Source organism: Miscanthus floridulus, chromosome 12 (genome assembly GCF_019320115.1).
Source record: "Miscanthus floridulus cultivar M001 chromosome 12, ASM1932011v1, whole genome shotgun sequence".
Taxonomy (NCBI): Eukaryota; Viridiplantae; Streptophyta; class Magnoliopsida; order Poales; family Poaceae; genus Miscanthus; species Miscanthus floridulus.
Genome location: NC_089591.1, coordinates 12,058,695 through 12,070,190, shown reverse-complemented (window position 1 = coordinate 12,070,190; position 11,496 = coordinate 12,058,695). Strand labels below are relative to the sequence as shown.

At 43.4% G+C, this 11,496-nt stretch overlaps 1 protein-coding gene and 1 pseudogene across 1 annotated transcript; both read right to left on the bottom strand.

The window, feature by feature from the left end:
* Nucleotides 1-2,336: 2,336 nt before the first annotated feature.
* LOC136497244 (uncharacterized) lies at nt 2,337-3,799 on the bottom strand (annotated as a pseudogene).
* A 3,795-nt stretch (nt 3,800-7,594) lies between these two features.
* LOC136497216 (UDP-glucosyltransferase UGT13248-like) lies at nt 7,595-8,929 on the bottom strand. The gene is made up of 3 exons (XM_066493003.1): nt 8,846-8,929; nt 8,223-8,607; nt 7,595-8,130 (listed from the first exon to the last, which is right to left on the bottom strand). Exons 2-3 carry the CDS (start codon nt 8,593-8,595, stop codon nt 7,772-7,774), a joined length of 732 nt encoding a protein of 243 aa, XP_066349100.1. The 5' UTR covers nt 8,596-8,607; nt 8,846-8,929; the 3' UTR covers nt 7,595-7,771.
* Nucleotides 8,930-11,496: the final 2,567 nt, after the last annotated feature.

Here is an 11,496-nt window from a genome sequence, read left to right as displayed (position 1 = left end):
AACCGAACGAGAGGCCGAGGATCCGGTACCAGTTGTCATCTACTTTCTATACTTATTTTTGCAAAGTAGTGTAAATTTCACATTTTCTAAAATAATATATTTAAACAAAACTAAAATTATTTATTTATCTAACTAAACCATGAAATATGTACTATGTATAATAGTAAAATACCAAACTATCAAGTGATTTTACTATTGTAAATCATCATGTGATTTTGAGCTAAAAATGACATAGAAATCACATAGCTCAAAAACATGTTTCAATAAATAACCATCCGTACTAGTTGACCTTGCTTATGTGATCATCTCGGCGAGCATTTCTCCACCGGACGGCACCGTACTTGGTCAAGGAAGAGCTCCCATCCTACGAGGAAGGTTACACGGTCTTCCACGACCGTTGCCGCTCTCCCTCGTAGAATCAAAGCTTCTCCTTGACGTCCATTACCGCTCGGCAGAGAACATGCTCGCCGAGATGAACACGGTCCGCAAGTTCAACTAGTACGGATTTTCTATAATTTTCTAACTATTTTCTAAGTTTTTCATTTCATGGAAAAATTAATTCTAAAAAATAAAAGGCATGATTTCTATGTATTTTATTTCATGGAAAAAATAATTCTAAGTGACCTGCTCGATATCGGCGACCTCGCGGGCGTTTAGGTTGCTGAGGATAGTAACATTTGTAGATGACATTTGTAGGTCTGAAGTTATCAAATATCCATCAAATTATAGCTCAAAAACATGTTTCAATAAATAACCATCCGTACTAGTTGACCTTGCTTATGTGATCATCTCGGCGAGCATTTCTCCACCGGACGGCACCGTACTTGGCCAAGGAAGAGCTCCGATTCTACGAGGAAGGGAACAAGGTCTTCCACGACCGTTGCCGCTCTCCCTCGTAAAATCAAAGCTCCTCCTTAACGTCCGTTACTGCTTGGCAGAGAACATGCTCGCCGAGCTGAACACGGTCTGCAAGTTCAACTAGTATAAATTTTCTACAATTTTCTAACAATTTTCTAAGTTTTTCATTTCATGGAAAAATTAATTCTAAGATCACATAAGCCGCCGGGAACGAGGATGGCGCGTGCTCCAGCGAGGACGAGCGAGGCGTGATTTTGATGAACTAATTTCACTTTTGTTTATCCAGACATATATGCAAATCATCATGTGATTTTGAGCTAAAAATGATATATAAAATCATAATAAAGTCCAACATATAAAGTTACACATGCATCTACATCGCAAAATGAGATAAGCTACTGATAAAACATAAGAGAATTAAGTTTGTTACCTCCAAAATCGAAGAGCAACACCAATGGAGGGGGAGAGAGCAAGAACAACAGCAAGCTGAAGAACAGAGGTAGTGAGTTTGAATGGAATGACTCAGGCTCGGGGAGGAAGAAATGAGCTGGTCTATAGGCCAGGATAATTAGTCCCGGTTAGGAGGCCAAACTGGGACTAAAGATTAATCATTATTCCCGGGGCATCACCCAAACCGGGACTAAAAGCTTTAGTCCCGGCTGGAATTACCAACCGGGACTAAATATAAACCTTTAGTCCCGGTTGGTAATACCATCCGGGACTAAAGATCCCTGCCCCGCGGATGACCGTTGGGCAGGAACCTTTAGTCCCGGGGGCAAAAAATGCCGAGGCTAATGCCAAATTGGGACAATGTTCTAAAGTCTGTTCTCTAGTAGTGTGTACACAGAGACTACGATCTCACAGCATGGATACTTGGTGGCATAGAAAAATTTGATTGTGAGCTCTAATTCCTGATGTGGAGAAGCTTCAAATGGATGGTGACACAATACTTCTTCCTGAGCACGTTATCAAGAAGTTGGACGAGATCTACAATATGAAGAAGTTGGAAGAAGCAAAGATGAAGCAAGATGCAAAGAAAGAACAGTAAGGTACATGTCTCATTCAATCGACCTAATAGGTATGCAAAAACTAATTTGCTAGTAATATTCTTGCTTTGGGCTAGCAATTGCTTCGGCTAGCATGCTGCAAAGACTAACATGCTTGCATCTTCTAATATTCTTCTTCTAATTTGCTGCAGGAAGGCTAGCAATTGCTTCGGCTAGCAAGGAAGATTCACAAGAGATTTGCAATGGCAGCCGATCTTCTTTCTCTAGTTTTTCTTTTTGCATGTGAGGAATCTTGAACTTGTTGCACCCTTTAACTTTCATGGCTTCCCTCAAAACACTCTGAAGTGTTACAAAAATCCTGTTTGCTTTCCATGGAGAGTACTCTAAGAATGCCTACAAAACATGTGTTCAAAAATTCAATCAATGAATATATTAGTTGTTCAAGAAACAATGGAACAAGTAAACAATTGATCAATTTACCTGTTGGACTGTTGGAACTAGATCTTTTATTGTTTTTGCATCCTTCTTATATTGAATAGCTTGAATAGCTCAAAAAACCCCCAAGTCTAAAATGTTAAAATCCGGAGAATTTGGTGGTTGACAAATGAGGCGAATGTCAAACCCTTCTTGCTTAGCAGCCCCACAAAAAATAGGATCAACCACTTTTAAATGGGAAGGTGCATTATCTTGTTGTATGAAAATTGTCTTGTTCACATCTTCTCTTGGCCATTTGGCTCGAATGGCAGGCAGCACATTGTTTACCATGAAATCTCTAATCTCCTCTCTTGTGATTGAAGTAATTGGCTTAATTACTTGTTCTCCACGAAGACGATTGTGACTTCTTCTAACAGCATGCTCATAAGTGACAAGTGGAAAACAACCTATTTTTCAATCAAAAACACTGTTCTCCATTCCTAAACCTTGGCCGAGCACAATCACACAAGAACATTAGCCTAGGGATGTAATTCTTGTTTTTACAAGTGCGATGTGGTTCGTCTTCCTCGGGTAGCAAGTAATATTTTTCAGATTTTTGAGAGAGGTAGAACCATTTTTCATCAATGAACACTAAATCAAAAAAATCCTTAAATCTTGGATCACCATGCAAACCCTGCTCAATCATGTCAACACACCACTTCAACCTAGTCTTCTTGTTAGTATATGTGAGGTATGGTTTGATGCTACTAGAGTGACACCTAAGCAAACCTTTCTTCAAATACCTTTGTATCCTAGTTTTGCTCATACCAAGTTTACTAGACACATCTTCTATGGTCATTCTTTGTTTCAGAGGAATGTTGCGCAATTGTTCCAAATCATGAGGGACTGCCTTGCGGCCACATCTACCCTTCTTTTTACTTGCAACCACAACAGGAATGTTATGAGCAAGTTGGTGTTTACCTCGCTTCCATAAGCGTTGAACTGACGGAATGTGCACTCCAAATTGATCAGCAACTATTCTTGTATCCTTCTTGCCTAGTGTCCCATTCTTGCTTCTAGCTAACAATGCTTGGTACACTTGTCTTGTGACTTCTTCTGTCATGTCCTTCCTTCTATGGTGTACTTCAACGGGAACCTCAACATCTTGTTCTATTAAAAAAAAGAACATTCTTCTTGTTAGCCACGGATTACATAAAAAAATAATCAAAAAAAGGAAAGAACAAACTAAAAAAATTACCAGCGAGGTTTTGTATGTAATCAAAGTCAACCGCACCATATTCATCTAATGGCAAGTTCAAATCAAATCCTGTCCAAAAATGAAACAAAAAATCAGAAAAGATGGCGCTTGAGGGAAACAACAAACTCAAACAAGAGAGGTGATTACCATTGTCGTTGCCGGACTCCAATATTGGCTCGTTGAGATCGAAGGAAAGATTGCCGTTGTCATCTTCTTCTAAGCGAACGTTCAGATCAAAGGCAACAACTCTAGGATCAGCCATTGCATGCGGTAGTGAAGAGAAGAGAGGGAAAGTGAGGAGATGAAGTACGGTATTGGAAAGAGCTCAGGCCGGGGGAAAGACTCCGTTAAAATAGGCACGGTGGAACATGGAACGTCGGAGCTATCGAGCGCAAAAAATAGAATCCGTGGCGCCACCGCAAAAATTCATTTGCATGTGAAAAACCAACGAAAACATGGCGCCGGACTCGCCCAGAAACGCAAGCACAAACGCGCTCAAGCAGCTCAGCGCGCGTAGCACGTCCAGCAGATTCAAAACCGCGCGCCATGCAGCCACACCGCACGCGACACGCAGGGCCAAACAGTGCACAAACGCGAGCACGAATGCGCTCAAGCGGCTCAGCGCGCGCAGCATGCCCAGGAGATTCAAATCCGCAATCCATGCAGCCATACCGCACGCGACACGCAGGGCCAAAACTGTGCCATGCAAAATCGTAACAAAAAAAAGGCGCCCGCCAAGTTTCGAACCAGGGTCCGCAGGGCCAACACTCGCTGCACTAGCCGTCTGAACTATGGTTGTTTCTCATATGGAATGCACCCGCAACCGTTTTTAAATAGGGGCAGACATGGAAAAATACCTCCTAATTAATCACTCCTTGGTAAGCACAATCATGTCCAAAACGTCTTCCTTTACAGGTACGGAGGGAGTATACTAACAACCGAACAGCGCTCCTCCAAGATTGTGACGCCCCCAACCCTCCTTCCTCCACCTTCTAGCCTTCAGCTCCTCTGCTCTTGCCATTGCTCGTCTTCCCTGACTGTGTTGAGATCGGTGCCATGGCCGCCATCGTCAGCATCTATCTTACCGCTCGGAGAGTGAGCCACTCGTGGATAGAATGCTGCTCGGAGACGATCGGACGAACCGCTCGGAGACGATCAGACGAACCGCTCATGGACGGGATGCTCCAAGGTCACAAGGAGACAAGCCGCTTATCCAAGCCGTTGTAGAGGAAATGTGCTGTAATGGAAGAAAATGTCCTGCTAAATTTTGTCCACTAGTCGCATAATCATGGAAGCGCAGGAGTTGTCAGCAGCTCAGAACCTTATATACTAAATGTTAATGAATGATTGAATGAAAGCAGTTCAGTGTCTATCAATTCCTTGGGCAGCACTCCACTGCCGGAGAAGACAACACCAGGACTCACTGACGCCACCCCGTGTGGCTTAGCACCGCCCACATCCCGTCCAGCCAGATGGATGGGCGTATGAGCACACCCACTACGGCATGGGCACCATGACCGGGAGCCAGCTCTCCCACTCTAACCGGATCCTATGACCCTAACCCAACCACGGGAGATTGGGACAACAGAGCCACGACCAAGGGAGCAGGAGGCCCGCGAGGGACACCTGTCCTCCCCATACAGTGACATCACGACTCCTCCCCGGAGAAGCGGACGCCAGGACGGAGACCACGACACCCACAATGAACTCATGCCGCACAGGGGAGTTGGTAAACAACCACCACTCCCGTGGCGCCGCCATGGCCGGCACAGTGCCGCCACAACCGGCATAGTTCCACCACTATACGTTATACCTTGGCGTAAGGAGCACACTCACGACGACCATGCCCGGACGTGTTGACAAGACTAGCAGGATTGCCGGCCAAGCTTACTAGTTTCTCCCTCCCTCGGGCTCCTAGCCACTCAAGTCAGGAGAACTCCATACTTCTGCATGTAACCTGCCCCCGTGGCTATATAAGGGGAGCCAGGCCTTCTTCCAAGACAATCGATTTCTCCTACCTCAAATCCCTTCTACCAGTAGAACCTTAGTTTGCATACCCCCTGTTGTATGCCAATTGGAGCACTTTGACATTTAGGAACATGTACTCACAATCCCCGGCACTGGACGTAGGGCTTCGTCCTAAACTAGTATAATTTCTCTGTGTCGTGAGAGCTAGCCATCGACTCCCTTGAGCAGCGCGGCGCTAAATTTATTCGTCGGTTCTTAAAACACCGACAATGAGCATCCGCATTCATCGGGTCCTTGACAATCGTTATTTGGGCCGGTAGGGCAAGCATGTAGTCATGTACTTGTAGTCCATATGCTCCAATGTGGTCTGCCTATCTGTCCATCCCGGGCTCCCGGTGATGCCGCCGCCACCGGCAGATGAACCGTGCCTGCCCTATCCGACACGAACCATCAACGCCCTGATCCGCGAGGCGGCAAGCCTGCGCATCGGTGGTGCCAGCGGAGGTCTAACCTAGTGAGGCGAGCATATGCAGCAGGCGTGCAGCGGCCGAGTAGCGAAGGGAAATGGCCTTGCTAGTGCATACATTCATTATCTTTTTTGTCATATTCGAGCAGGGACACAACTTAGGTAGTGTTTAGGACCGTGTTTGGGTCGTGATTGTGCGAACGCGGTTCGAGCCGCGTTTTGGGAATCACGTACCGTAGTTAATTTTCTCGCATTACACGCCGTGAGAAGGGAGTTTCCAGATACCAAGAAAGCTTGGCGATACTGTGTTCTTCCTCCATGTTCCTTAAGAAAGTCGTTTTCAGTTTATTTTAAGTCTAATATTTTAAACTTTGACTAAAAATAATTTTTTTTCGGTTTAGGTTGAAAATATGAAAGTGATGCAAGTAGATTCATCTTGAAATGTAGTTTTATAAATGTATATATTGACCATATTTTATTAATATTTTATAGCAAAAATTAGCGGTTAAAGTTATTTTTTGGAGACCGTATCGATGCTCAAAATGACTTTTTTAAGGACACGGAGGGAGTGCATATTAACTCAGCTTATTGGAATTAATCACCCGCGCCGCCAGCTTGCGAAGCTGATTGCTTGTTCCGTTGTAGGCTAGCAGTGTCTAGCACAGATTTTGCCTAGCAGTATTGAACAGAGGGGGCCGTTGCATGCAAACGACCGGTTCGCTTCTATTTACGCTAGTAATTACCTGCCTCGATTAGCCAGCCCGCCAACTATATTACGGTAAAAACCAAAAAAGTGCTCACGCCTTGTATAAGGGAATGGAGGGTGTAGTCAAATAGTATGGGAGATATGAGGTAATACTTTTTGCCACATATATCTTGATAAAATAGTGGCAGAATAATGTTTCGCTACTCGATATGCCAGGCCTGGTTTAGATTGGGGTTAGGAATCAGTATTCGGCACGGTAGCACTTTCGTTTGTATTTGACAATTATTGTCCAATCATGGTCTAACTAGGCTCAAAAGATTCGTCTCATAATTTACAATCAAACTGTGTAATTAGTTATTTTTTAATCTATATTTAATACTCCATGCATGTGTCCAAAGATTTGATGTGATGGAGAGAGAGTGAAAAAACTTGCAATCTAAACAAGGCCCCACTAAAGATGTTTTTTTTGTGGCGAGTTAATATTTTTTTCACTAATAACCGACATAAGAGTGATCAAAACTAGTTTTTTCACAAATAGTATGGCGATAACTTTGCCAAAATATTTTCTCACTAATTGTGAGTCCTGCGGCGATAACTTTTTTGCCACTAATAATTGTTATATCAGTGAGGTAAACACTTTTTTGCCATAGATATCTTGTTAAATAGTGGCAAAGCAATGTTTCACCACTCGATTTGCCACTAATGATGCTTTCTGTGGCGAATTAGTATTTTTCCATTAATTACCAACGTAGTAGTGATGGGAACTAGTTTTGTCACAAATAGTATGCACATTAGTGGCAAAGATAAATTTCGCCACCCAATTTTACCACTACTACTCCGTCTTCCTGTAGTGAACTTAACATTTACGAGGCACAGGATAATGCTCTCTTTTTAAAAAAAAAAAAGTTGTACGCTTACAACGTTTCAAATGCAGCATAATAGTATATATATTTTTGTATCCGGAAGATCCCTATTTCATTAGAGTACTAGTGCACAGAAGCATTTTCCATGTATGTATCACAAAGTGGCACCTACAACCCCTAGACATAATGTAACATACAGTAACACATACAATCCACAAAGACCGAAAGTAACTAATGCACTATCTTTGAAAACTTATTTGATGAATACTTTGCCGCGAATTCAGTAATATTCTTGTCCGAGCTCCCTCCATTCAGCATGGCTTCCTTGGCCTTTTGCATCCACATAGTGGCATTCATCCTATACTTATCCTTTGTATCCCCATCCATAACATCCTTGATGCACTTTTCCACTTCGTCCCTCGTTACCAAGCCTTTCTCATCACTGCGCACCCGGACACCCAAGCCCCACATGCTCTCCATGTATTTTGATATGGTCGGCTGGTCTGCCCAGTGTGGTATTGCCACCATTGGCACACCATTAGCAATTGCTTCTAGTGTCGAGTTCCATCCACAATGTGTGAAGAAACAACCTGCATATTAAAAGTATGCAACTAAATTTTATATTTCTTATCAACTTTGTCTCATATTCCATTATATGTATAAGAATAACCATTCCCCATACCTGTGGCTTTATGTGCTAGAACTTCGAGCTGGGGGCACCAAGAAACAATAAGGCCGTGTTCCTTGCACTTGTCACGGAGTTCATTGGACAGCTTGTGTTCTTCATTTGACCTCACAACCCAAACGAATGGTTTGCCAGAATTATACAATCCATTGCCAAGCTCTTCTAACTGTGCTTCATCATAATCAGAGACAGTACCATAGGATACAAGAACTACAGAACACGGAAGCTGCTTGTCAAGCCAAGCCAGACATGACTCGCTGCTGTTGAAGAGGTCGAAACCGTAAGTCTTGTTCAACGGCAAACGGTCATCATCAAGATAAAATGATGGCAAGGTTGGGCCTATTGTCTTTGCATGCCATGTTAGTGCCATATAATCTGCCTCCTGCTCAGTTATTAACAATGAAAATGCGTCAAAAAGAAAATCAATCTTATGATGGTGAAGTGGAATCAAAGAATCACAACAAACAGACCAATCATCGATTATTCAGTAAAGAAACATGACTATGGACGAATCTTAACGTTTCTATCTATAAGAAAAAACAGAGTATGTGCAAGCAGCACCGAAAATTCACTTGAGCAAGACAACAAACAGGTGCCGGCCGTGGTCACGGTGGGCTCACCTTGGGTTCGATCCCGTGGAATGAGTTGACGAGCACGTCGTCGGCGTCCTCCAGCCCCTCAAATTGCCGCACTGTCGCCTCAAGGAACAGAGTTTTTGCAGTGGCGGCGGCGTGGCGCGCAAGGTTTTTCGTTTGTTGGAAACTCACTCGGAGTTGACGGTTGACGGTGTCGCGTTTTTTGTTGACGGAGTTGTCTGCCTTTTTTTTTCGGCCAAGCCAACAAAAGACAGGTAGAGTCTTTTTTTTAATTATCAAGAAAAAAAAAATATCCGGCCTCCAACATTCAACTGGTGAATGTGTGTGGCCAAGCAAGAGGCCAAAGATGAAATCCGGTTACAGAAACAAAAACGATACTGCTCCACTAAGAGCCACCACCATAACACTTAATCTTCAATCCTCTTGTGATATCTCCACAAAAAACAAAAGATAGGTCTAGAAATTCGTTCTATTATCTTATAAAACAAAAGACAGGTAGAGACAAAGGAGCCTCAAGCCAGCCACTTTCCTTCCAGTTAACGGTGTCACGTTTTTTTGTTGACGGAGTTATTTTTTTTTTTGCGGCCAAGCCAACAAAAGACAGGTAGAGTCTTTTTTTAATTATCATGAAAAAAAATATCCGGCCTCCAACATTCAACTGGTGAATGTGTGTGGCCAAAGATGAAATCCGGTTACAGAAACAAAAACGATACTGCTCCACTAAGAACCACCACCATAACACTTAATCTTCAATCCTCTTGTGATATCTCCACCAAAAACAAAAGATAGGTCTAGAAATTTGTTCTATTATCTTATAAAACAAAAGACAGGTGAGCCTCAAGCCAGCCACTTTTCTTCCAGAATTGCTATAGTGTGGACACATTTTTGTTGGAATGTTTTTGGGGGTGGTGGGTGGCAATGCATTAAGATCATTAGATTTAGATCGGATGGTTCTTGTCATATTCTATCCTTGTCTTCTACCTTAGAGCATCCTCCAGAGTTTCCAAAATCCACTTCTAATCTTAATTTTTTTTGCAAGACTAAAAACAGCTGTCCTACAACTCTCAATCTTTGTGGGAAAATCTTCTCAACCACGCGCACGCGTATCGATTGGCTAATTTCGAGGTGGAAGAACGTGGGGAAGAATAGGGAGTAGGACAGAGCTCTCAATGCGAATGTACAAGAGACAAAGAAAGTATAAAAGTGGTTTCATTGACTTTAAAATAGTCCGAGATTCCTGACGCAAAATTGTTTTAAATATTATAGGAGCGATATTTTTGGAAACTGATAGAGGAACCCAACAAATATGCTCTCAATTTTTTAGCTACTTTAAAAACTCATCGATTTACTAATTTTTATTTGAACTATTGATGCTCTTATGTTGTTCTTTAACATATGTCTTACGCAGTTCACCTGAGATATGTCTTACCGTCGGTCGACCTCTGCCCTTGGCACCTCATGGTTGCCGTGTTTGACCCCGCTCCACTTACCGTGCTAACCTGATTTCGCCAGACTGTCCGTGTGCGGCTATCCTCCTATACTCCTCCCGCCCAACACTATCCTCCTCCACCCACGGCTGCAGAGGCCTAGCAACACCTCGCCGCTCCACTCCCGCGCTTGTCTCCTTAGCCTGGCCGGCTTGTCTCATTCTAAGCCGCAGAACACAGCTAATCCGAACACAAATGCTTTGATAGGGCAAGAAGAGCTGCTACTAAAATCGATCTCGATTTCAAGCAGTTGTAGTATATATATTAGATATGTGCTTTTCTTTTTCTTTTTCTCTTAACCAGAAAGAGTATCAATAGGATCATTGTTGAATTTGAAAGCGCAAATCCTTAAAACTTTCATATTTACATTAAAAATCTAAAAAATCTGAGGGTACAATACAATCTGAAACTGGTAACTCTCAATATTTGTAACATTTAAATAAAACATTCAAGTAACACATACATATATTCTTTTCGACATAAAATTCGCTAATACATAAAGCCTTTCAAAGGCGTCTCCTTTTCTGTACCCATGGTTGACAAAAAAACCACCCCTAAAAATGTCTCTGGATGGCCTTTTGAAATGTCTTCCATTTCTAGGGGGGTGTCTAGTGTGATGGACCGCCTCAAGAATTTAAGGTATCTCTACAGATGGATCGAAATCGATTTTCAGTTGCGATTACTGACACTAGTGATTTCATATTTATATGCAGGCTCATTAAATAGATGAATGTCACTCTAGGCTGTTAGGCATCGATTTTCAGCCATAGTTAGAAATCCATTTGCATCATGATGAGATCCTAACATATAGGTATGTTAAGCCGCGGGATCAAAGGTTCCTGACCGAGAGACCCCCCGATCGACCCTTTCAGGATTGCCCAGGGGCTCGAGTGATATACCCATCGGATACGCTCGCGCGTACCCTTAGGCCAAGGAATCAGGCCGAGCCCGAGCGCAACCACCGCTTCCGCTCAAGGCTCAGGGGCTCGCCCGAGCTTTAGGCTCCGATCAACGGAAGCCTAGACCCAATCCTTGGCTCCCTCCCGGCCTCCGGCACCAGCCAAGGCCCAGGCACGAGATGGTACACCCCGAGCCACCAAGGCTCGGGGCTCCCAGGCGCTGCCCTACGGGCACGGCTCTATCAACCACTTCTCAGACAGGGTCACGCACGAGGTGTGGCGTAAGAAG

What these genes read in the sequence shown, in the direction of transcription:
- LOC136497216 (XM_066493003.1), bottom strand. Translation starts at nt 8,595, where the DNA reads ATGGCACTAACATGGCATGCAAAGACAATAGGCCCAACCTTGCCATCA. An exon ending in TCTAGCACATAAAGCCACAG is followed by an intron (nt 8,131 to 8,222) that starts GTATGGGGAATG and finishes TTTAATATGCAG; the next exon opens with GTTGTTTCTTCACACATTGT.